We start from the raw sequence: 26,462 nt of genomic DNA, 5'->3' as shown, positions 1-26,462 counted from the left end.
ACTTTGCCAGCAGATTGCTGGCAAAGTGGAAGTAAGCTATAGGACATATGTCTCTGTACTCAAGAAGGCTGAACTGGAAGATACAGCCCCACATACCTACTTTACTGTTAGCTGAGAGATTTTATTACAAGATAATGAATATACAGTGACTGTTGCAGGTGTAAGTATTAAGGTATAAATCACAATTCAGCATATAACTATATTACAATCTGCTCAGAACAATACACAGTAAAATAATACTTGCGGAAATTAACTGGTATTTAATTTGACTGTGTGGGCAGGAGTTTCAACAGAGGGAAGCAGCCTTTTGACATACATAACAGATCTTCCTGCATGAGGAGATCTAGACATAGTACTGAAGTGTTAGTATTTGCAAGATTACCAGACATATCCTATGAAAAGAAATAAATTAAGTGTTGGAGTAATAGATGATGAGCGTATTACAAGTCTAAAATTCTGGTGTTCAGACCAGTTGTGTTTTCAAGTTTTCCTCTGCAACAACAATTAGGAAATGTAGTCTGGCACAATGCTAGAGCTGACCTTACGCAGCAGCATTTGAGTGCTGACTTAGACAAGTGGCTGGGAGAGCAGCTCCCTTTATGGAAGACACTGTCAAAAGCTTTTGCTTGTTGTGAAATCATAGTATGTGGGATTGTGGAAGGATTATGTGTGTGCCAAAGAGGCAGACTGAAAGGATTGTTTAAATGAGGACTGAGAGAAGACCATGTGTTTCCAAGAGCAGAAGACACACAAGGGGGCCACAAGCAAAATTACCAACTGCATTTGTCTCAAGAATGTGCTTTTCTAAATGGTCTACAAGCTTTAGAAATTGGGTAAAAAATACCAGCTTTCATTGTTTTATAAAAAGGTAGCTAGTGCTAGTCAGGGAGAGAGTATTGCAGCACAATTAGAAGTTGCTACTGTAACGTGCTGGGATGCCCACAGCCGTGAATGAATATGCAGCAGTCTTCTTGCCACGACACCTGGCCACATGTCATAGAATTATAGAACACAATGGTTTGGGTTGGAAGTGTGTTCCTCTGGACCAGCTCCAACAGGTCCATGCCTTTCCTGTGGTAAGGACTCCAGAGCTGAATACAGAAGCCAGACGGGAAGAATCATCTTCCTCAACCTGCTGGCCTCATGTTTTTTGATGCAGCCCAGTATGCAACTGTCTTTCTGGGTGGCAAATGCACATTGCAAGATCATGTCCCACTTTTCATACACCAGTACCACCAAGTCCTTCTTCTCGGGGCTGCTCTGAATCCATTCACTCCCAGAGAAGTCTGGGAAGACCCTGGGTGTGCACTTGCACTGTCTGCCTATGATGAAATCTAGAGTGCTGTACCTTTGCTATCTAGAGTTTAGCCTCATTGTTTTATTTTCCGTGATTTTGGCACATGTGTCAGACACCTTCTGTGGAGCGGCTCCTGCGGGAGGGGTCCGGGCATGAGGGGGTGCGGGCAGAGGAGCCCGACCTGGGGAGCCTGGGGGGCCCAGGGGGAAGGATTCCTGTGAGGAGCCCGTTCGTGCCGGGGTGCCGCGGCGTGAGAGGCCGGGCGCGGCCGGGCGGCCATTTCACCGCTGCCTCCATCCCGCCCGCCGTTGCCGGGGTGACCGGGGCAGCGGCGCCCCCGCCCCTGGCACCGCCCCACGGCCAATCGAGGGGCGGCGGCGGCCGAGCGAGTTCCCTTTGCTCAGCCATTTCGGGGGCCGGAGCGGCGCCGCGCGGAACTGCGGAGGGAGAGGTCGGGCTGCTCCCTCGCCACTCCCCTGCCGCCGGGCTCTGGGATGGTGTGGGTACGTGTCCGCGTTGCGAGGGGCGGGCTGGGACGTCCTATCCCCGGTAGTCGCCGCCTGGTCCCCCGGCCGATGTCAGGGGCCTCCACGTCGCTGTTGGGCGGGGAGCCGTGGGGTCTCGGCCGTGGGCTGCCTCTTCCACTCCTACCGGTGATGGATCGGATGGAATGGATGGATGGGGTGGATGGAGAGATGGAGAGAGACGGGACAGGCAGCGGCGGGAACCTGAGGGCCCATGGCCTGGGTCCTGGGGAGGCCCCCGAGATACCCCCCACCGTTTCCCCCGGCTCCTCCCGGTGTCACGGCTGGCGCCGTCTCTGCAGCATTGTAGCGAGCCGGAAAGTGAAAGTCGCTTCAGGATAGGGAACGTGGCCGTATTTCCTACCCTGGTTTCTGGCGTGCATGAGGTCCGTGCTGTACAGATTTGGATAGGTGGGGTTTAAAATTTTTATTCCGAAATACTAGAGAGGCGAGAATTCTCGTGTTTGTCTAGTACTTTCATTTGCATGGGAAGGTTGTTAATTTAACTGCTGGGCGGAAATTGACAGTGGAACTTGTGAACCTTTTGTGGGGTGACTGTAAAAACGACAGGAACGCTTTCTGGATTGGTATAAATGGCTTGATTAGTCCACGAGATATTTATCTCCTTGCTGTGAAGGTAATAATTCCTCTCGCTTGACTTTCTGCTCAAGACCTGAGAAGTCCTCCTATTGTGAGGATTGTTCTGCGATGTATTCAGGCCACCACAGCTTCTTAACCTGTTTGCCTGTCCTCTTGCATAGCTAAGTAGTCTTTAATGTGGCATTCGAATACATCATAGGTATGGTTAAATCTTTACAAAACGCACTGAACAAAAAGTTGACTTGCGTTCCTTCTGTAAATGAATAATTGAACAGAAAAAATAGTCGTATTCCCGAACTCCTAAAGGGAGCCTTTGATAGAATTGGAAACTGAGCCCATACGTCTTCATTCTACATCTGCTGTGTGAACTGGAATTATTTTTGAGTGATATATGGGAGGATGGAGGAAAGGTGCTTACAACTGGGAAGAATAGTGTCTGCATTATCAAAATTACTCTAGAATGCATTTTTCAAGATTTAGCTAGCTTATGCTCAAAGCAGGATAAGACAAAAGAATAGTTATGATATTGCAAAACCAGGGTTACAAAAGCAGTTTATTGACTGTGTTAAAGGAGGAGGGCTCTGGTTAGAATGAATATTGACTAAGAACCATGATTACTGTTGGATACAGGCAATGACACATTTCATGGACTAATTCAGGTGCAAGCACAACTGCTACATTGTGCTATGCCTTGTGACAGGGAGGTTAAAACAACATAATAATGGCTTTATGAATGTACGCTTTTACTGGATTATCTGACGCACTTTTCTGTTATATTTCTTTAGAATCCAGTTTAGGAGTCCTTGTATGTGGGTATTCAATAAAGCAGGTATGTGTGCTTAACTTTTAGCTCCAGGGATGGAGCTACCTTTGAGTGAGGTGATAGGTATGCACAGAACTGTTCAGCAGAGTGGCAGAGCTGTGGTAGAGTATATGCTGTTCATACTTCAGGCACACCAAGATGCTATGGCTACAAATCCTCTTTCATCAAAGCTGATATTCAGAATCTTTCCAGTTAAAGATTGGGACTGAAATAAAGGCTAACATTTTATCTTTGAAATGTCTTAATAATAAAGATCTTCTTTCATAGACCCAGTGTTGTTGTCAGTGTCATAAAACAAATTGTACAACAGGTCTGTGAACTTGGTATGCACTGATCAATGCATTATTATCAAACTGTGTCAGTAACATGAAACAGGGAGGATTTTTTCTTTGCTTTGTTTTCGAAAGGGTAGGACTGCTTTTTCATTACTTTCATGCCTTAAATATGTTGTCGTTGTGGTCAGTTTTGATCCCAGAAATTAATTTTACCCATTAATTTGGTTCCAAATTCTACAAACATTTAAATACCTATAACAGTAGTATGTTTCAATCACCAAATCCATTGCTTTCCACCGTTTTATATACTGATTTGGGTAGTTCAGGTAGCCTTTCTATATATATTGATAGACTTCAAATATATACTATACAATATTTTTAGTGCATGTATTGTACATACATAAATAATAATATATTCACATACAGAAAGATACTAATATAGCTATATTATACAATTCATACTGAAATTATTTTAAATCTCTCATTGAAAGAGATATAGTTGTGTAGATCCACTGTTCAGCTTAGGTATGTTAGGTACAGACCTGTTATGTACATGGTGAAACACTGTACATATTTATACATGTATACATGGATGCCTTTGAATATGGCATTTGTAATAACATTATGAAATAAACCTCCAAATGTCACTTTTAGCCTTTAGGAGGTTTTCTTTTCCAAACCAGGCTCCAGAGTGAAATTTAAACCAACAATTGTTTTAAAATTGTTTATTTCCTGTGTACTGAATGCATTTGAAATTTTGAGTTTGTGTACATGTCTGTGTCTATTGTATATGTCTGTCTCTATATGAGTGAAATCTCAAGGCATAAAATCAAATAAAACTTGTGTTTAAAGAAAATTTTTGGTTTTTAAACCTTGACTAAAGAACAGAAAATTACTCTTAAATTATTCTCCTGTTAAGTAATTTAGTTTTGTAGAGCATTTTCTACAAGCCACTGTGAGATACCCTTAAACACTGAAAAAGTGCTGCTTATGGTGAGCATGCCACTGAGTGCATTAGTTTAAATATTAGGTCAGTGCTATGTATGAGAGAAGGAAAGGCAAGACAAAATGTTTTTGGCAGAGAATAGAAAATAGATAGTAGGTGGTACAGAGATGCAAGAAAACTTACTGTGTTAGAATTCAAAAAGAACTGACTTGCAGAAATAATTGTGAGACAGTACAGACCAGAAGTTCCCAAACTTACTTAGTAGGTATGTGATTATCATCAGTCACTTCTGGTATCCAGGGTCACATGCTTTTCCAACCATGCCAAACTAGAGCCTCATCTATGGCTCTTCTCCCACCTTCCCTACTGCATATTCCTATCATTCAAGCTAGAGTTGCAGTCCAATGCTCACATTGAAGCATCCCTTTCCATTTGTGCACCCATAAAAGTTTATTCTTCATTTCAGACTTCAGTCATATCCTTTCTCCTTCACATACCCATATCATCAACCTTCACCTCCAGCAAAATCAAAGTGCAACCTTGGCTTCCCCTGCATGCATGTACCTCCTTAATCCTGTTCTTCCTACTTCGCCATGTCTTGGTCCTCTTCTTCTTCTATCCTGAACCAGCAGTGCAGGTCTGCATGGGGACAGCAGATCTATTCATTATGTTGAGTGTGGGTGGTGGCTGCCATAGTTCCTAACTGTTCCCACAGATTTTGTGGAGGCCAGGGGGGCATTGCTGTGCTGGCTGTATAGGAGCAGTGAGACCCAGAAGCTGTGCCTCAGTTAAGTTTTGAATATAGCATGGAAGGAAGCATAAGTGGCATCTGCACTACACTTTGACCACTTCTTTTACAGATAAGGAAGAAAAGTCAGTAGCAGACAGGTGTGGGAAGGCAAGAGTAATTTTCATCAGAGACTAAAAAGAGCACATCTGCTTCTTCTACCAGATAAGCTAAATCAGTGCAAAAATCTAAACAGATATTTCAGTCTGTTTTACATCAGTTTTGCTTGAGTCAATTCATCAGGGAAAAAAAAAAGCCAACCTTAAATTACAATAAATTATTCTTTTGTGCAGGCAAGCCTCAAGCCATGTCTCTGGAAATCAGGAGTGACTGTAGTCCATTAAGTGTAATATAAATAGATTAATTTGGCATAAGAGGTGGAAGCTTCAGTTATTGAACCTGGCCCACAGAAAGTAGTTAAAACCAAACAAGATGATCTTTGAGTGGGAGCTTTTGGACAAATGGGAATCACATTAACAAGAACACAAGACTCATGAATTGCATTCTTTACTTGTTTGTGAAAAAACAGTCATCGCTAGGCAGAAAACATTGGTGTCTGAAGCAGAGATGCTTTTGGAGCCCCTCGGAAAAGGAATAGAAGTACGTCAACTGATGACAGGAAATGGTTGGTTTAAAAATACTTAGTTGTTTCATTATTCTCTCTAACATAGAGAGCATGTATGCCCTTAGTGCAAATATATGTGTGTTTATATAGCATATGTTCAGATGTCTTCCTGTCTTAAAATCTTTTAATCTTTCATAAGTAAAATTTATTGGGTCATGTGATTACATTGACAAATTACTTCAGACACCCTCCTTCCAAAATCTTCCATGTATCTGTAGAAGACTTTATATAGTCTCCTTCTTGTTTCTCCACCAAAAACTGGGTAACATACTGTAACCTCAAAATTCTTTGCTTCTGGAGAATCCCCTATTTCCCTAGGAGATAACTGTTGGTTTTTGAACCAATGAGTACTTGTAATATATTTTACAATCTGTGATGATAATATGTTTTTCAGTTTAGCAAGGAATCCTATCAGGTTAAACATTGTCTATTCCAGTGATTCTCTTAATTTCTTGTGATTACACAGAAACAAAATAGCAAACAAAAATTAAATGCAGCACAATTGGCAGTACTCGTAGTGTCCCTCATTTGCATTGTACATTTCAAGATACTCTTGTTTTAGTTGCTACTTCCACTTGCAGTCTTTTCAGATGTGGGGTGGAAAAAATGATGCTGATGAGGGAATTCTAGGTTAATCTTGCGCATAACCACCGCAGAGTTCAGCTGTTGTGTGGATTGTTTTGTTTGTTGTTTCTATTTTTATTTTTATTAATTGCTTTATGATGTTTTATAGGTGAAATATTTCATTTAGATATGAGAAAATTAATAACTATATGAAGCTGCATTTTTAAATATTTTCCCAGTTGAGAATATGAATTTTTGTATCAACACATGAGTTTGAGAATCATCAGATATTGAGGATACTGTCCTTGCTTTGTTTCTTTTGTTCCAGGTAACAGGGCTAATGGATCATAGTGAGTCTTCAATAATTTTAGCTCCATTGGGGTGGGATTCTCTCTCTCTTTTTTTTGTCTTGTATTTTTAAAGGTTAAACGAGATAGCAGAGGCTACCTTTTGATGATCTCACTGTAGGTAATAATGCTTTGGGTAATAATGCAGATTTAATTGAACATAAGGACAATTTCTTTGCCACAATTTTTTCTTGGAGCTTAGGAGAAAGAGTATACCCATGGGAACAAGTAACTATCCTGAATTGTGTGAGGGCATACAAGTTGCACTTAAACTGTAGTGGAAATTTTAAATGTTGGTCTGTGAATTATTCATAATCTGACTTGCTATTTTCACAAATAAAATGTGACACTTATATATATGTTTGGTTCTGATGTAAAATTCTGCAGGTAGAAAGAGCAATAATAGAAAATAATATTTATATTTTTCTTCACATTTTCTTCTTGCTCTTGTTTTATCAGAGATAATAGCAGAAATTGTAAGTGTTAGAATTAAGTGTGATACAGTGATAAATAAGGTGAGACATTAAAAATTAATTTGAGAGTTTGATATCTGTGATAAAATATTACATGTCAGAAGGAATTCTAGAAAAGGTGCTGTAGTACATGGTTTTGTGCTCTGCAACATCCCTTCTAGTGTCTTCTGTGGAGCTTACAAAAAGGTACCTCAAGTTCAGAGTGGTTAGATATAGTGTAATATTTTCATTGCAATTTAATCCTTGGGTCCTCCAGAAGATGATATCAATGTAAGATAATAAAATTCATTACTCTACTGCAACAGTACTGTGTGGATTAATTACTTCAGCCCTGCTATAGGTAGGTCTGAAAGAAGGCAAACAAGTTTTTACTTTAGTGAAGCCCAGCTGTCCTGTTTACATTTTCAGTAAGTGTTAATTAGAGAGAACTATTTATTATACAAATATCCTTTCAGATTATGCTAATTTAGTTATAAATGTGTTTGAAACTGACCTCATATTTCCTCAGTTAGACTTCTAAGTTCCATTTTGAAATCCTGAAAAAGTATTAAAAATCAGCATTGGTCTTATCTATACTGAACAGCTTTAACTCTCTTGGTGTTAAACCATCAGGCAAGACCAAGTTTTATGAAAGTGTTTTTATTTGTATATAAGACACCTTGTTTATAAGACATTCAATACATTGTCAAACAGTCAGGTTTGTTATTGAAGATAATTTGAAAGAAGTTAAAAAAACCTGGCTGCCATATTACGCAGAAAATAGCTCATTTTTTTTTTTTGCAATTTAGTATGTCGTTTTATACTTAATTTTCAGGTATGGTAGTGCCCAGAAGCTCTACATATAAGGCTCTAATGTGTCAGGCATGTAATGAAACAGCCTTTTCTGCATACCGTTTACAACTGAATGACAAAACAGAATAAAAATGTTTTCCAGTAGGCAAATACAGGGAGAATGAGAAATATGAGAGAGACTTAAGACCTCTGTGAACATTTCACCTAAGGAGAATTTCCACATAAAAAGTGAGGAAGGGCGGAAAGTATCTTGGAATGCCTTTTGGATTACACATTTTAAAGGGCATCATATGACAAAGCATGGTGCAGGTCAATAAATTGATTCTCAAGGTGAAGATCATAAAATCACTAGCAGGAAAAAAAGCCTATATTCTGCATCATGATAATGTATAAGAACTGTTATATAGGGGAGAGGTGTTAATTTATTCTTTTGGCTATAGACAGTTCAGCCTGTAACTGTAGTTTCAACTCTTCATAGCTTTTTGTTTCATGTAGTGGTTGCATACTTTTTAAAGACAAAGATGATTTGTAGAATGCCAGTAAGTTTATTTAGTGGAGTTGGTGAAGTGATTTGCCACCAGTGTTTATGAAAAAAAAGTGGCCTTCAATTTAAGTGGCCTTCAATTTATTAAATGACCTGTACATTTAAGACAGATTGAATTATTTTAAATTACAGTTTCTCCACTAAATAAATTTCTTTTATCTTTGGGCAAGGGAAAAAGAAAAGCAAACCTTTAAAATCCTTGATTTTTTTTTATTGGTTGTTTTGTTTGTAGCATTTCAAGGGAATTAATTTACATATGTATCATTTAGGATAAGGAACTGATCACAGCAGCTAGTCTCTGATTCAAATACATTGTGATATCCTTCACAAACCAACATATAAGTATTTAAATGACTAAAATACTGAAAACTTATGACTTAAGTAAGAATTACAATTAGATTCTTCATCTAATTGCATTTTTATATGTTCAGATTCTTTCAGTGTATCTCACTTTTCTAACCCGAATGCATAATGTACTTCTAATTTAATTTTTTGTTTCTAATGTTTCTTCTTTCATGAAATGCTGCATTTGAACCAGAAAGAGGTAAAAGAATTGCTAAGGGGACTGGTAGCAAGTTGATTAAGGCTGCAAAAAACTGCTCAAGGAAGTTTACATGATCATTCATCTGTACAATAACAGTCTCTATCTGTGCATTAACAGCAATGTAGCCACTTCAGCACAGGAGCTTTAGGTAAGGTGAATTGCTTGCGTTCAGATTTGCTTGCAATTTCCTTTACACTGGTTCTGTATTGTTTCAAAACTGATCTAACAGCTACAGTTGTGAGAATGTTTTTTCAAAAAACAAGGCTAGAAATGAGAGAATACAGTAAGAATCAAACTGTTACACTTTTGTTTGTAATTTGCTTCCTATATTTGTGCCTTTTTTTAACTAGACAGTATAAGTCCACCTGTCTACTTGAAATTATTCAGTGCTCTCTTAACATCTGTTGCTGAAAAGGGCCATGAAGATCTGTGTAGAACAATTCTTTAGGTTTTCTTCTGTGATATCTGTTGGCTTCAAGCTATAACAACTTGAGTATCTTGTTTAATTGGAACTCTGAGACCTCTCTAAAACCTCATCTTCAGATGTCATATCCAAGAGCATTAATATGCTTAAACTGAAAAAGTTAAAGCATTCTTCCACTGGCCATTTCTACTGGATATTCAGTGTGCATCTATTAATGGAAATAGTTTTCACTCTTAAGATTATGCTGCTTTCCTTGCCACAATATGCAGTCAGTTTTATTGCTTTGGTCAAATGAAAACTCGAAATTTTCTTTAGGAATTTTTAATATTATTTTAATTTATATTAATAATGTGTCTTTAATAAGACAGACATTTCTCTGTTCTTTTGTAGTTGTCTCACAAAATTTCTGTCAAGTTAATTTTGAAGCACTTGGATCATACTGTTCGTTGTATTAAACAATAATAAATTCAGCTCATATAATTACTTATCTGAAAATATTGATGTTCAGAGAAGGCAAAAACTTTGGTTTTGATGTGTCTGCAAATTCCACTGTTTATATAGATGCAGGAACAGTTTGGGGGTGGCAGTACTTCTGCCTTTATTTACTCCCTTGTTTATCTGAGGCTTGAGAAACAAGGATTGTGCAGTCATTCTTTAGCATTCTCATTAAGATCAGTAAGTCCTATTTGCTTATTTACATTAAGAGTTTTGCTTCTTTGGTTAGGGTGGTTAGGGTATCATTCTTTTGTTTATGTGTATGATTGGAGCAGTTGACTGCTCCCACTGAGGAACACATTCTCTTTTGGAGGGAGTTTCATTCCAGGTCAGTAATTATTTCCTCACTCTTTTCCATGAGAATGTAATTTCTTTATATTTATCTGACATTAGAGATTAGAGAACACCCTGTACTCAGGCTCACTGGGTAAGACCGAATTCCAGTTTCTTTCTGAAGGTTTGTAAATCTTCTTCCACTTGTGTACCTGCCAGCTCGTCTATGACTCCACCCATAAATCCCTATCCAGGACGGATACCTGCTTACTGGAGACTTTCAGGGACTAATAGAAACTGAAGTACTGCCATTTCCTTGAGGCAACAGCATCTTAAGAACCTTAGATAAGCCACTCACTGCAGTAAAGAAATTGATCAGCTATGCAGGGAAGAATACACTAGCATTCTATTACAATAACCAGAGATAATGGTTTAGCCAGCACTGTTGCTGTCAGTATTGCACATATCACCAAAGCACCAGTGTTGTCACCAATGACAGATCAGACAGTGGTAGTGTCACTGACAGTTGCATGTGTTAGTGCATGTCCTGTGGGTAAAGGTTTTAAAACACACGGAGTGTTCAGAAAAAGACTGGGAGGAAAGTAGGTGAATGTGTGGTTCTGAATTATGTGTATCCTGGGATGCAAGGTATTTTGCCAAGAAGTAAAAATAAAACCTAATCCTGATTAATCAGGTCTTAAGGCTCCCAATATAATTTTTGCCTTGAACCCTGTACTGAATTCCTAATTATGCCTGATGGCCTTTCCAGAGGAGACTTCTCAGTTTTTTGAGACTTCCTTTGTACTCATTTCTTTACAGTTGGTTTATTTCCAGTGAGCGCATACCATGAAAAGACAGTGGTCTGATTTAAACAGTGTAAAATAACTAATTTTAGTAATTTAAATTGGAAGGCCAAAAGATTTAATTTTGTGTATTTGGTTTTAACTTAGCTTTTCTTTTCCACAATAGATCATTTTTACCTCATTTATGCATCAAAACATACTTACAAATAAGTATGCCATTTGACATGTATTTGTTACTTCTTTCTACTAGCAAAAGGTCTTCAGCACCTTTACAAGTTCTGTATCTTATTAAATGAGATTCCTAATTTTTACCTTCTAATGTATTATTATTGTTTATGATTGTTAGTGTTGTACAAGAAGGAATTTAAATTTGTGAACTGTTTCATGGGGAATATATACTTTTTTATATACATTTTGCTCTAAACTTGGTTGGTTTATAAGTGCCTACATTTTGACAACAGTTGGAGAACTAAGATGAATTTTAGTTCATCATGGTGCAGATTTTTTCAAAGTTAACTTAAAAACAGATCACCGCTTACTTAGATTAAGTTTTTTTAATAATTGTGAGTAACTTAATTTTAAATAAACAATGCATTCTTTTCATGGCCAAGAACTTCCCCGAATTTGGCACTATCCCATGGTGAGGTGTTATCTCCTTTACGTTTGCTGGTTTTAGTAGCAGAGATGACTTTGTCTGCAGACATTGGTGAAAAAGAAGAGCAATGGATGTAATTCACGTGCCTGTGCCTGTCTGTCTGGGCTGAGCCATTGTGAGAGGCGCCATGGAGTCCCTCACTGTATGACTTTCCTTCCAAGATTTGCAGGGGCTAGAACCACCTTTTCAAGCATGCAGTAAGTCAGAAGAGGAATCTTACATCTGTTAGTGTCTTTATTTTTATTATCTCTGTTAGTTGATAAGAATGAATGCATAACTGAAGGAAAAGTGAATGCTAGAATTTCAGGGACTGCATCTTTTTTCACAGTCTTACACCCATCCATGTATAAGGTTTTTTTAAGCCATAACTTCGTTTTTAAGTTATATCTGCTACTTGTCTCAGATGTTTTCAGACGTCTGCATTCTGATCTGTCATGAGGAACAGGTTCCAAAGCTGTGTATCATTTTGATTTTTATCTGCATCTTGGGGAAGCCTGAATTACCAATTAGAAAAACTGAAGTTCAGCAAAAATCCTCCAGCAGACATCAGTTGCTTTGCCTCCTACAGCTCAGAGAAAGAACTCTTACTCTATACTTTAAGTAGGGAGTAGAATAGGGTTCATGTGCACTTGACACTAACCATGTTTAAAAGAGTTAAGCAGGCAAAAATTGCATGCTGGATTTCAGACATGAAATTTGACAGTAGAGGTTTAAATAAAACTGGGCTCTCAAGAATGATTTCTTTAATCCATTGTACACCCACTTACTCCCTTTACTAATTTCAATTTCAGCTGATTGACCTGATATTTTCTGTCACAAATTCATGAGGTGATGTTTTTCTCAAACAGCTCTCCATTTGGTTTTAGATTGTTTTCTGACTGCCACCATTAAAAGCATATACTGCCGTTTTAGTATCCAACATGTGTGATTACAGTGGGGCAAATCATTAGCCACACACTATTTTTCCACTTGGTATCTCTAGCTGTGGAAATGAAATTATCATAGAATCATCAAGATTGGAAGGGACTTACAGGATCATCCAGTCCAACCATCCATCCAGCACTACTACTGTCACCCCTAAACCACTAAACTACATCACCCAGTGCCAGGTCCAGATGCCTGTTGAACACCTTCAGGGATGGTGACTCCACCACCTCCCTTGGCAACCTGTTACAATGCTTGATCACCCTAATAGTGAAAATATTTTCTAATGTCAGAATCTCTCATCTCAGCTTAAGGTCATTTCCTTTTGTCCTCTCATACTGGTACCTTTGAAGAAATGGTGCATCCTTGTCTAGATTAATTGATCAAAGGCATTTTAAATCTAGAGATCTTTGCAGTTTTGCACTGTCTACGACTTCATTCAGCTGGACTTTTCATGAATTACAAGAATGGTATTACATCTTGCATTCCATCAATCCTTGATTTCTAAAGCAGAATTTGAAATCAAAATGCTTCTGATGATGTTCTAGTTGGTGAAAGCTTGGCAGGTTTTTGTCCCTGCAGCTGAAAATGTTATGTATCTAATTTAGCCCATGAACAGCAAGAGATTCAGGTTTCAGTTTTGACCTGTACATAAGCCTGTGCTATATGTTGGTGTTTGTTATCCTAATTTGAATTAAGTCTTAATTGTTCTGCAAAACAAGAAATATTAGCACATGCTGAGGCCAGTGATCCATTTTATCTGCAATGGTGTGATGGCTTTGTACCTTCATATATATGGAAACTGTATTGCTGTGCTCTTTCCTCTATGCTCGTTTGATGCATGAGAAGCAGAGGTATTCATTAAATAAAGAGGGAATGTACTTCTTGTCAGTAGAGTGGAATTACAGGCTGTCAGTTTACCCTGAGTACTGTTTCATCTCTTCGATGGGATTCCATGGTGTAGGCTTTTACAGACATTCTCTGCAAAAAGAAATACTGCTCCTCACCTTTGAGAAAAGAAACCGTGAAATCGTGGATGGTGATTGCAACAATAATGAGCTCTCCCTTTCACACAGGCAACAGTGTAACAGATTTCATGAGCAGATATGTTATTGTAACTGTAGATATGCTTGGGAAAAGTGTATCATCAAACTGATGGTATTCCATGGACAGCAAATCATATTACAGATTTATTTGCCTTGAATATTGAAATGCCAGTGTTCCGAGAAATTTGAGTTCAGCTTCATTATGAGGTGTTGTACTGTTGGAACATTTGTATACATACACAATTTCTAGTTTCATACACAAGACAAAACGAATTCTGGCTAGAATTGTCTCAGGAGAATAGAAAGCTAACATAATATCTCTCAGTTTCTTCAGCTTCTTTTTCTACTCCTAGACCTACTGACCAGAGAAAGTGAATAACAGTAGGAAATAATGGTCAATTAATGGTACACAAGTCTGAAGTTATATTACCTGAAAGCCCATACATTTGCAGCTTTGAATGTTAATTGTATCAATGAAGCAAATTCTTAGTTTGATACGTCCACAAAACCTTTTTCTTTATTCCAAGGCTTATGATTATATGGTGCATCATGTTGAATTTTTTTAATCTTCTGCTAGGTGGTTTTTCTCTTGGCCTTTCGTCATCTAATGTGACATTGAAGAATCTTAAAAAATGGGGTTTTTTTGCAACTGTTGTTACCAGGAAGAGATTCCACTCCTGCATTGGCAACTTAATATCCTTTGTGCCAGTCTTAACCACAAAGTTCTACCTTCAACAGAATTACACTTGCAATAGTGGAATTGGTTAGTGTTGCATTAGAAAACAGTAAGCTTACAGCCTTTTCTGGCTCCCATTTTTATACAACTCAACACAATTATGAAGTAATGTTGAGATCCCATCTTAAAAATATTTTTCTGAAGTTTGCTTGGGCTTCTGTTTAAAACAATCCTTCGACCATAACCAATCAGCTCTGGAAAAGTAGAAAATTAATTTCATGGATGTTTCAGTCAGGAACACAAAATCCTTTCAAACTGTCTTCACATCAGTCTCCTTAGTACCCTCTCTGGTGCTTCGCAGGGTTAAAGTGTCTTCTTCGTAAGACTATTCAAATTAATTGTTGTGTAATAAATACTAATCTTGTATCATATGGCTGAACTCAAAGACTGCACCAAATGTTTTAGAATCGATGCTCATTTGATATGTTGGATGTGAGGACTATCAGTATTCTTTTTAAAGTGAAGACGTAGGGCACGTCTCTAGGCACAAGGCATTGCAAAATAGTACAGCAGTAGCTATTCTGCATGAGCTCCTTCACATAGGCACATTTATTCTGTGTTATGAGAGCTTTTCTTCTGCTTAGCTTAATCTACATCACTCTTAGCTTGACATAAAAGGGTTTACACAGAAAGCTATTGTGGAATATCTGTTATTTCCTCTGTGCATACAATCCTATGCAGAGAAACACTATAAGCAGTTTGTGTGGAAATTCAGAAGCCTGGAATTTAGCAACTGATTGAATGATTGATTACCACTAATAAATACCAATATTACAGATTAAAATGCCTGAATTTTATGACAAGAAGGTTGCTATTAGAATTCTCTCAAAATTGGAAAAAAATTCCAATTTTACAGTGGAATAACACTGAACAGCGGGAAAAATTTTCTAAAGGGTAAAGTGGCTGAAACTGTCTAACACTTCTGAAATGATGATTATTTTGAGAATTAATATTTATTAGAGAATAATTATTTGAAACTAGTTTCAAAACCACTGGCAGTGACAAGTTGTAGTTCCAAACATACAGCTTGGAGACTATTGCATTTGAGGGATGGGACATTTTCCTAGCAGTGCAGATCTCAGGTTTTTTCTGATTGATTGTTGGGAGGGATTTGCACCAGTCTCCTGTTTCTTTTTTAAGTGCACTGAGACTATTGAGGGATGGGGTGGGTATTCTATTATGAATCTCCTATTTGTTCTGTCTATATGTGTTTTGAGTATCAATTATCAATTAATACATGTTGCTGATCAGAAACCAGATTCTAATCCAAGTTCCTGTTAGTATCTGTTTACAACATAATGAAAAGCAACAAGAGAGATTAAAAGACATAGCATCAAATGCACTCTAATGTGATGGTAAGGACACTTAGCAGAAACAAAATTGGGTTAATCACCTTAGGAAGAAGCAAGAATCAAATCCTATCTCGTGCATTCACAGCTACTACTCTGAAAAAACCCGGATTTTGAATCGTGTAACAGCGGTATATATGGTAGCCATTTATTTTGTTTCCTTGTATGCCATGTATGTGTCATTTCAGCGTGAATTAAGGGGGAATTCTGAGAGAAAAATGGAAGAGAAACTGAAACAGAAAATGGAAGATAATTTCTTGTAGGCTTGTTGTGGACACTTAAGTAGAAAACTGCAAGGTCTATGAAGAGAGAAATATATTAAAGATATAGGTTAGTGATTGGGCTTGTAATTGTTTTGTTTGTTTGTTTCAATATTACACATTGTGATAACAGTGGATTATGGCTAGTGCATGACTTCTGAAGTCTGCATAACAGAGAAATCAAATTTTAGCCTCAGCATTTGTGCAAGAGTTCTGTCTTCAAAGAAGTTCTGTAATCTTAACATATATAGATGAAGTGTGTCAAATTCAGTTCTGCTGCATTTTGCTGATCAAGTGGGATGAAGCAGGCTGTGTTTTGGAGGGTAGTATTTCATTTAACATTGATTCTGATTTCTTTTCTGTACAAGAAGATTCTTGCTTGCGGAAAACAGATAGTAGAAAACAAAAAAGGCAAAGCATACATATATAAATCCAAAGCATACAGAAAGAAATAATTTTCTGGGTTTTTTTCTGTAATGCTTTCAACCTGAAGTTTTTTTTCTTGTCTCAGTCAAATTATTTTGACTTCTTTTGCTTCCTTACATAATTTGAAGGACTGGAGATAGGTTCCTCCTCAGGTTTCATACAGGTTTCATATGTAGAAGCTAAAGGAGACACCTCATCTTGCAGAATACCTTCTCATCTTGATAATGTCTCATAAATTATTCTCACCTGTCTTGGAGGATGATCATGTAAAGCACTTAGATGTCTCCACTAGAGGCTTTCTGTAGAGGCTCCCATTCATACTTCAATTTGTAGGCCTTTTTCTGTCCTTTTCACTGCAGAAAGTGGAAATTCTTACCAGGATTGAATTCTAGTTACATTCTTGGGAAAGAAGCCTAAGTTATTCTTAGGTATGGATCCATGGCGTTCTTCTCTAGCTGTTCTTTCCTATTTCTGTATCTCAGCCTTCCTTTCTGATCACTTCCCTTGTTTCCCATCTTTAATGTTGTTCTTTAGCACACTTGGTTTCCAGATATAATCCTTGTGTCATAATTTCTGAATAGTAACTTTTGAAGCTCTAATCAAGTTCAAACAAACTTGACAGAAGTGGGACAGAAGTCTCAAAGAAAAATCAAGTTTCTACAACCTTATTGCTAAGGCACAGTTAGGTGCATGAGGCCCACATTAGCTCTTCCTTGATTTGCTGGACTTCAGCTTTCATGTGTTCCAACTATGCATGCATCCCAGAAAGATGTCTCCTGCCCATACTGAGCCATTAGCATCAGCTTTAGTGGTCTGGGTCAAAATCCTTGTTTTGACATGTTCCTGTACTAGAGGGAAACCAGTGGAGATTCACCCTGATCACAAAAATCTCATGTAAATCTTGTGCCCATTCTTTCCTAGTAAGTGGTGGCATGTCTTTATGTACCTACCTTACTGACTTCATCTTGGTTAGGTGCTGTAAACTCTCAAGAGGTGTTCAGCTTTTGTAGTCTCCCAGAAAGTCCTTTGATAATTACAGCAGTTGCTAAAATAGAAGAGCTTAATAAATATATCCCATTATTGGATTTTTTTCATAAGCTGTTTTTGTTCTCTCCATTGATTTTGTCTTGTATGTTATGCAACATACTTCTCTGCTCCTTACTCCAGTGTGCATTCTTTCCTGGTTCATCAAAATGTCTTTCACTGTACTCATCCACATATGTAGTATAAGTACATTACCTGTCTTCTTGCCTATGATGGCTCCTTTTGCTGTTTCGTTGGAGACAAAATCAGTATTGCATCCTTCAAGAATAGCATCACATAGTAATAGAAGGAAAATTAGCTAAGAACACTTCTTAGCACCTGAGACTGGACAGGTGACTGTCAGTGTTGGGGAGGTGAGACAAAGAGCCACATAGCAAATAACCTGGGATGCATCCTTAGGAATCAGTATTGCTCCCTGTCCTCAGTGCTTCTGAACAGTTGTTATAGCTGAGATGTGTAATGTTCAAACTGAGTTCTGTACTGCAGCAGAAGCAGTAGAAACTAGTTTTCATGTCAAGTGAGGTGCTTACAAACACAGTGACTAAAAGTAAGATAATAAAAAACAGGGAATTACTGGCTTTCATTTTCCCATTTTAGACCAGTTTTAAACAGCATGTATTCTTTCTCTTGTTAGGATAGGTATAATACGTTAAAAAATTTATATACATACATGTGTAATGCATATTTTACGTATATACGTGTGTATATGTGTATCTAAATTGTTAATTTTAACCTGAGATCTCCCCTGATATATTTTGGGGCTAAGTTTAAGATACGGTAGCTATTCAAAACAGTTTCTTTTGAGTTTGCATGCCCCAGCCTCCCCCTCCTTCCCCGCGTACTTAGTCCTGTTCCCTCTTTACACGTGGAATTGGGAACATCTGAGATCTGCTCAGTACTCAGACAAATGACGTAGAAGTGCAGCAGGTACCACGTTCGTGACACCAGGGTCTACTTTCGCGCCCGCACTTCTCCGTGGCAGGAGCCTCTGCACTCTGCCGGGCGCTGCCCCAGGGGGGCTGGGCCGCGCCGCGCCCGGGGTGCCCCTTCGCCCCTCGCCTGTCGCGTTCGCTGGAGGTTTCCGTCTATTCTCAGGTGGGCGGCATGGGCTCCCCGTTTCCCGTCTGCCAGGATTGAGGTGCTCGCGTTCTGTCGCCCGTAGGCTGCTGGAAGTGTGGGACGCACCGGGGAAAGGCGGACGGCGGCGCCGGCAGCCCCGAGGCGGCCCGGGCGGGCGGAGCCGTGCCCGGCGCTAGGACCCAGCAGGACGCGAGGCGGCTCTTCGGGCCGGATCACAAATTCGTCGTGACTCAGTCTCTGCTCGGCGCGGAGGCAGCGGGAGCAGGTCGGTGTCCTACGTCTATCCGGCGGCTGCTGGGGTGCGTGGGGGCACGAGAGCCGGAGCGGACCGGGCACTGCCGCGCCCCTTCCCTGGCCCGGCCTTCCTTCCTCTACGCCCGCCCCCGCCCGGGCCCTGCCGCGCCGCCAACCGCGGGCGCCTGTTGTCTGCTGTTTTCCAGACAGCCAAGATGGAGTACGAGTGGAAGCCCGACGAGCAGGGGCTCCAGCAGATCCTGCAGCTGCTCAAGGAGTCCCAGTCCCCGGACACCACAACGCAGAGAGCCGTGCAACAAGTATCCTTGGCCGAGGCTTGCGGGGCCCCGAGAGTGGGCCGGGGGCGGCCGAGGGCGGGCGGGGGGAGCGTGGCCTGCGCGGCAGCGGGGCCGGCGCTGCGGCAGCCGGGCCTCCTCAGCCGCGGAGCCGCCGCAGCGCGGGGGGCCGAGCCCTGGCCGGGGCGGGTGGCGTGGCGCGGCGTTTGAACCGCCGCGGTGGGCCGTGGGGCGCCTTCACCCGGGGGGCACTGGGCACCTGTTGCGAGCCCGGAGCCAAAGGCCGCGTTGGGCTTGGCCGTTGGGGGATTTTCTTTTTTTAAAATTTGTTTATATATTTTCAAAGCCTGTGCTTTGGCTCGTCTCCGCCGATATCCGCCGCTCTTTCGGATTCCCCCGCCCAGCCCCTAGGGCGGCCGGGCGGGAACGGGGCCTTCGGCCCGGCGGGTCCCGCCGAAGGGGCCGGGGGTGCCTTGCGCGCTGTGCCTGCCGTCGCCGCGGCAGGGCGGGGGCGAGTAGGGGCCTCTCGAAGTAATCTGGCGCCGGGAATCGAGGTGAAAGCCGTAGCTGGTGGGGGTAGTGCCGCTGGCAGAGCCTCTGCCTGCCCGCCCTCGTGGGCCTGCTGGCTCTGACACTGCGCAGTTTGGTACCTGGTGAGGATGTTTTTATTTGCATGGAAGCCTGATCCTGAAACTGTGCTCGTTAAAATTCACGAAAAAGGGGAGCTCTATAGTAGTGGGTTCTTGTGCTGCTTTGCAGTACATTTGGTGTTGGTGTTGTGAATTGTTGGGGGTTTTTTTGCCCTCGCCCCTCCCCCTCCTTTCCATCCCCTCCCCCCCCCCCCCCGGGTCACTCTTGATTGTAGAAGTAATGAGTAGCAAGGTTTTAAGGAGCAAGGATTGAGAAAGCAAAACGTTTAAATTAAGACTAATAGAAGCATAGGCCCTAAAAAATAAAGCCTCATCTATTGTCTCCTGTTCCTTGAGCTAGCCATAAGTGCTTTGAAATTTATAGAAGTGCTGAAAATCTATGAAGGATGTGAGTTTGTTATCTGGATCCCTTTTTATTTAAGGCATTTTCTTGAAGGTCTCCACAGAAAGCAACAGAATTTATTTAAGTAGGTAAGAACATATGTGTGTCTGTATATATTTATATTAAGTGTTTAGCTTTAAGCCAAATTTGCTCCACTTCTAGACTTTTGTAGCAAATGCAGTGAAGATCAGGAAGGCTTCTGCTCCTGTCTGAAAGGTGAAGGTCCATTTCATCTTGATCATCTTGTTCTTTCAGCTGTGTTCCAAATTTTTAAAATGTGATTGCTTTCTTTGAAAAATCCTAAGCAGGAGAGTCCAAAGAAGTAGTGTTCTGATAATGCCCCAAGCTTAAACCAGTGCTCGTTAGTATTTAAAATACCAAAGTGTTTATAGGACCAGTGTTTATGGTGTAGCTGTAGTGTAAAATTATATTTTAAAGCTTTGCTTCAAGTAATTTAATTACATCTGGTTTGTTTATTGAACTATAGCATCATATATGCAAGATGGGCAGTATAAGTCATGCTGTCTTGATGATGTATAGAACTTGACCTTGGTCAAGTCCTTTGAAAAGTCATTTCAACTGATGTTTGAAATTCTTTTTAAGTGGTAGTGAAAACTCCCTGCTGTGTTGATACCTGTTGTTTCCAGTAGGTCCTCATATGTTGGCTTGTAAAGGTTAGAGAAGTGGGATAGTTTTAGCAGTGTATTGTACATCAGTTTGGGAAAATGGTCTAATACAGGCCATGTCCTATAATTTAAAAAAAAAAACTAAAAAAATTTATGCCTGTCCTTTGAGACTGTTTCCACAGACACACATGAAATTGTGATGTCTGTTGTATTGCAGAATGCTATTTAGTAGGATGTCCAAGCAGGGTTGTGATTAATGGTTTCAAATTTAAAGTACACTTAGTCTTTATTTTTTTGTAGAAAAATTAAAAAAACTGTGTGTTTATTCTGTAATGCTGTTTCTTTATGATCCTGTTTTAGCACACTTGGGTGTTTAGATGTCAAATACAATGAAGTGGGCAGTATAGGTTAGCTAAAACCCTTTGTTAGTAAAGATATGAATTGGTATGGTTTCAGATATTTTTCAAATTAAGTTATTGTATGTTTCATGGAATAAGAAAAGTTAAGTGGGTGAAGAAGTTGTTAAGAAAAATAATCTAAGAGCTAGTCTTCATTTTTTAGACCAAGTAAGTGTTTTCTCATTAAGTTTCTGTTAAATACTGCTCTTTCTGTTCTTTCTTCTTCTTTCTGATACTTTTTGATCCATTTGAATACACAGTCGTTGGTAGTGTTCAGCTGCCTGTTTCAGTGATATGGCTTTATAGATATTTTTAAGGATCTATTAATTTTTATGTCTGTCCATGGATTATTTTTTTAGACTTCCCCATAACTAAAAGCTATTGTTTCAGTAAGAAAATTACAGAAACTCTTTTTAGGTTGTTCATATTCTGTATATCGTGAGCTTATAGTCACAGCTGGTTGAAGTGATGTAGCAGTACATAACAAATATAACAACCTTTGTATCCAGAAAGCTATAAATGTTGTATGTAAAGATTCAACTTTCCTTAACAGTTTCTCTCTTCAGAAACTAGAACAACTCAATCAGTATCCAGATTTCAACAACTACCTGATTTTTGTTCTTACAAAGTTGAAGTCTGAAGGTAAGTTGTGAGATGGTGACTGTTTTATTTTACTTTTCTTTGCCTTTAAAAAAAAATTATATTATTTAGCTTCAAAGAAATAGAAAGCTGACTCCAGTCAGTTTGCTGGTTGGTTGAGCTCCATGGTCATGTAGAATTCACTTACGCACTTGGGGGTCTTTGTGGGGAAAAAAAATCTGATAACTTACCAGTACTTGCAGTATCAGCCTTAGAATGGAATCCATTCTAAATGTCCTATGAAATCTTCTGAGAAATGTTAGAGCATCATACCTCTATTGGACTGCAGTGAAGTTGTGGAATAACTGTGATGAATCATGACTGTATACATTATAAAACATACTGCTAAGTTCAATTATGATAATTATCTCCATAGTAATGAGACTGCTAAATACTTTGAAGACTACATATTTAGAGTTGTCCAAAGATGTCTGTCATAATCTTCATTCTGAAGTTTTAATTGTAGCAAGATACAATTAGAAATCAATCATGTTGTTTTATTGTTATGGACATTACAGTACAGACTGTATATGGCATAGTGTGTAGCCTCTACCAGTCAGTAAATTCAGCCAATTCCTTTGTGATCAGAGTGTGTGAAAAATTATCTTTTCCGTGTACTATAGCTATTATTTTGAGATGTCTTTGATAGAAAAATGAAATTTGTTTCAAGATCTCTTTAGCACATCTGTCTTCTTTACATTTGTTTGTAATCATTGTGTTTGGTTGTTTGGGTTGTTTTCTAGGTTTTTTTCCTTTAGTGTTCTGCTACTAGTACTTTTTCTGCCATTTATTGTTTCAAAACTTTGTTTGTGAATGCTTGCTTTTTTCCCTTTGAATTTGATTTTACTTTTGTGTGGCCTGTAATGTTCAAAGAATTGTCAAGAACATTTGTCTACATTTTAACTACTGTTTTGGTTGTATCAGCTTACTTCAGGAGGAGAGAAACAGAGAGGAGTATGAAAGTATGTTTTCCTGTTTGAAGGTTAGAGTACATCTCAGTGCTTTTGTATGTTCTCTGTAGGAAATCACCTAATAATCTGTAAAGTCCTGGGAGAGTACCTTAAGTCTGAGAGCGTTTTCAAGACTTAAATCAGCCAGGATACTGAATCTTTGAGTAGGGTGCCAGTGTAGATACACCATGTCCTTTATACCATTACCAGAAAAATGAAAAGCAAAGCAATTTCAGTAGTGGGATATGGAATCTGTACAAAGGATGTGACAAGAGGGATGTTTCTTTTTTTTTTTTTGGTCCATGAATTTGTTTTCTGACACTAACACAACTTGCTAACTTTCTTCATTCACTATTTGAGCCTCAGGTTCTAGATTGTCACAGATGTTTGGTGTTTAGTGGTGTGTCAGGTTCTCCCTAACAGAACTATTTTGGTTATTCAGTAGTCATCTTTTCCCTTCCTAATGTTTAATCACATCGACCTCTTTAGAATTGGATAAAGAGTAGGAGATGCTAGCTGTTACAAAATGGTTGTGTAAAGCTGTTTTATCTGAGGGAGAAAAAAAGCAGGTTTTCCAGTAGGTTGAGGGGCCAAGCAAGCTGGGAAGAAGTAGCAAGTTGACTTCCAGGGAGAGGTGCTTTGGATCAGATTGCACTGATACCTCTCACAAATACATCAGGTCTTTTGTGAGACTGCTGAAAAGCATCTGTTATTTTGGTGGTGCTCTTGTCCTGCATCTTGTCCTGCCTTTGTCCAAGGCAACTATTTTTTAACTTTGTATTTCTGTTTCTGGAAATTTGCAAAATATTGAAAGTACTGTAACCAAGTCTGGTGTTGGTATTTTGCATAGTGTTTGCTGAATTCTAAATACCCTGTTGCCTTGGCTGGGTAGGACTAACGAAGAATGGCAGAAGGTGGTTGATTGGATTTGCTTTGAATCCAACCAAGAGCCCTTCATCTTCCCTCATGCTCAAGTAAGGTGAGACTGTTAGAATTGCTGGTCAACAGCTGCAACACTTGGATGGACTCATCCCAGTAGATGCCTGTCTTCAGTACTAAGAAAGCATTCTGCTTTTTTCCCTCCTAAAGCAGGTTCTCTTGGCTGTCTGTCTTTACAGCCTTGCCACAGACCAAAAGCATAGATATTCATACTTTTCTATCCTAGGATTTTTGGGGCCATACTATCCCAGCAGAAGGAGCAATAAAAATGGGCTTACAACATCTCTGACTATTGTGGACTATCAAAACACCTTAAAAACGAAGGTGTTTTGATAGTCCGTGAGAAATCTTGGTTTGGTAGCAGATGGAACTAACCTTTGATTCAGGTTTTGCTACTGTTGAAACTTCTGCTGAGAAAATGGTGCATACGGATACATTTAGGTGACAGCTCCTGATTGTGGGCGTTCTATCATTTGGTTGGTTGAAATGTGTGTTAAATAGTATCATTGTCCTGCAGTGAAGATGGCACCGACTTACCTTTGACCTGAGTTTTACACCTCTGTGGACAATTAACTTTGCAAGAAAACTTCTTTTGCAAAACTGGCTTTCACTGAGTCCTGCCTTTAAGATACTTAGGTAAACCTTTTGTGTAGGAAATTTTCTTTGTTTTAGCAACAGAGGGTTATTACTATTCAGTTGAAAAAACTGTTAACTTCTTTTCCTCTAGTCTTAGTGCCATCAGGCATATGTTTCTGAATACTTGTGACTTACTGGTTCAGGATCTGTTGTGATAGTCCTACGTTTAAGTAGGGGTTTTCTTGGTTTTGTATTGAAATTTTTCTGGGTCCTGTCAAAGCTTGTTAAGCTTGCGCCTTTCTGGACACAGGAACGCCCCGCTACCATTTCGTCAATGAAAATATATGGCCTGGTTTGCTGCTACAGCATGTCTATGCCCAAGCTTTAAGCACTTCATTTCTTTTTTCTTAGTTTTTTGGATTTGAGTTGTTTTTTGTTTGGTTGGTTTGGTTTTGTTTGTTGCAGGGGGAGGAGGATTGTGTTGGTTTTGTTGTATTTGTTTAGTTTTGGTTGGTTTGGTTTAGGTTTTGGGTTTTTGTTTGTTGAGGTTTTGTTTGTTTGTTTTGATTATTTTAAAATTAATGTGCATTTCTAAGGATAGTGTTGGGAATCTGAATGAACTCCAGTGTTAAAAACATCACAGTATAAAAATTGTTAAGGAAATTCAGTTGGGCATTCAGTTAGCATTCAGTTAGGCAGTAGGCAGGCTGATGAAAATAAAATAAGATCCCAAAGCCATTAAAGTTTAAGATACAGATCTCTAGAATGTACTTCCCATGAAGTATGGTGCTCAGAGATCTTTCTTATGTAGGTAAGATGGAGTCCAGATTGACTGAAAAGTATCTGAATGAAAAAAGTGTTGTTTTGCTAATTTATCTGTAAATGAAAGTATTTCTTGTAGGCACTGTTAGTGTAGGTATTCCTTCTTGGATAGGAAAGTAAAAAAATCTCACAGACAATGTAGTGATACTGCCACGTATCAACAACCACAGTGTTGATACTGTGGTTTTATTCTTCCAGTGTCCCCTGAGGTGAGCTCAGAATCCTGTAGTCTTCTGTATTCTGTTAATAATTTGTTTTCTGGAGTGTATGCATGTTGCTTCTGCTTCTCAGATGGTTTTCTGGGTTTTGTGTGGTTGACTGAAACAGTCCAGTACTACACGGAAGCATCAGTTCTGCCTCTGTTGTTGCTTTTTTCATTTAACTGCAGCTTTCCTGCTTTGATCCAAGTCATACATCTAAATCCCCCTTTCCTTGTTTGCATTATTGCATCCCTAGTCCAAGTATGTTTCTTTGAAAGAAAGTATGAGAATGCATTTTCCTAGTTTCCGCCTCTTTGTTGTCTTACTGAGACCTGTTCTAATCTCTGCTTAAGGTGTATTGAGGCAGTTTTCCAAGATATTTGAAGCCTGAGGCAAATCAGGACCTCTAGATGTCATAATATGAATAGTTCATATTGCAAGCAGAAGTACTGAGTTTGTTTCAGACCTTCTTGACTGCAATGATGAAATTTTCAAAGTTGGCTGTATGAAAACCTGTTTATGCCTTTTGTAAATCAATGTTTGTAAGATACCTCTTTCTCCCTCTACTCTCAAAGAGACAGGCAGAAATGGCACCCTTCTTAATTTCCATTGTCCTGTTGTAGGACAACTTCATCAATTTCCTGGTGTTTTCTGCTTAGTTTCAGTCCAGAGTTACACCATACTTTATTTCAAACAGCATCCTCAGCTTTGTGAATGGGAGATGGATGTGGCTTTGCACTAAATTATGAAAAGATTATGTCCATTGTTATTCAGTGGGTCACGGTTAGTTTTTCATCGTCTCTGTAAAGTTCTGCATTCATCTGCTCCCCGTCCGCTGGGCTCTCAGCAGGTCCTGCCCTAATGGGAAAATAGTGAGATAAAGTGCATGTTGGTCCTGATACTTTCTGCTGGCTTGTGTAACTGCAGTTGTCTATCCTGCTGCAGTTACACAATGGTGATCTTGTGAAGGTGCTTTAGTGACTGACTCTTCACCCCATCCAAACATGAGAACTCTACTATTTATTCTCCACAGAGTGTTATCTCAGTAGATTGACTGGTCACAACCAGTGGTGTAAGGCTATTGCAGTCAAGGA

At 39.4% G+C, this 26,462-nt stretch overlaps 1 protein-coding gene across 2 annotated transcripts in view; it reads left to right on the top strand.

Moving 5' to 3' along the window:
- Nucleotides 1-1,696: 1,696 nt before the first annotated feature.
- Nucleotides 1,697-26,462, top strand: part of TNPO1 (transportin 1) — a 75,405-nt gene continuing 50,639 nt past the window's right edge. The window contains exons 1-4 of one of the 2 annotated variants that reach the window (XM_069000853.1): nucleotides 1,697-1,800; nucleotides 18,739-18,921; nucleotides 19,097-19,210; nucleotides 21,809-21,884. In XM_069000853.1, coding sequence (XP_068856954.1) covers nucleotides 19,106-19,210; nucleotides 21,809-21,884 — 181 coding nt within the window. In that variant the 5' untranslated portion in view covers nucleotides 1,697-1,800; nucleotides 18,739-18,921; nucleotides 19,097-19,105. Of the gene's footprint in view, nucleotides 1,801-18,738; nucleotides 18,922-18,987; nucleotides 19,211-21,808; nucleotides 21,885-26,462 lie in introns of those variants that run through there. The other variant, XM_069000854.1, reaches the window with a different exon arrangement.

The sequence above is a fragment of the Aphelocoma coerulescens genome, assembly GCF_041296385.1.
Source record: "Aphelocoma coerulescens isolate FSJ_1873_10779 chromosome Z unlocalized genomic scaffold, UR_Acoe_1.0 ChrZ, whole genome shotgun sequence".
Classification (NCBI taxonomy): Eukaryota; Metazoa; Chordata; class Aves; order Passeriformes; family Corvidae; genus Aphelocoma; species Aphelocoma coerulescens.
This window is presented reverse-complemented; position numbering and strand designations above follow the sequence as displayed.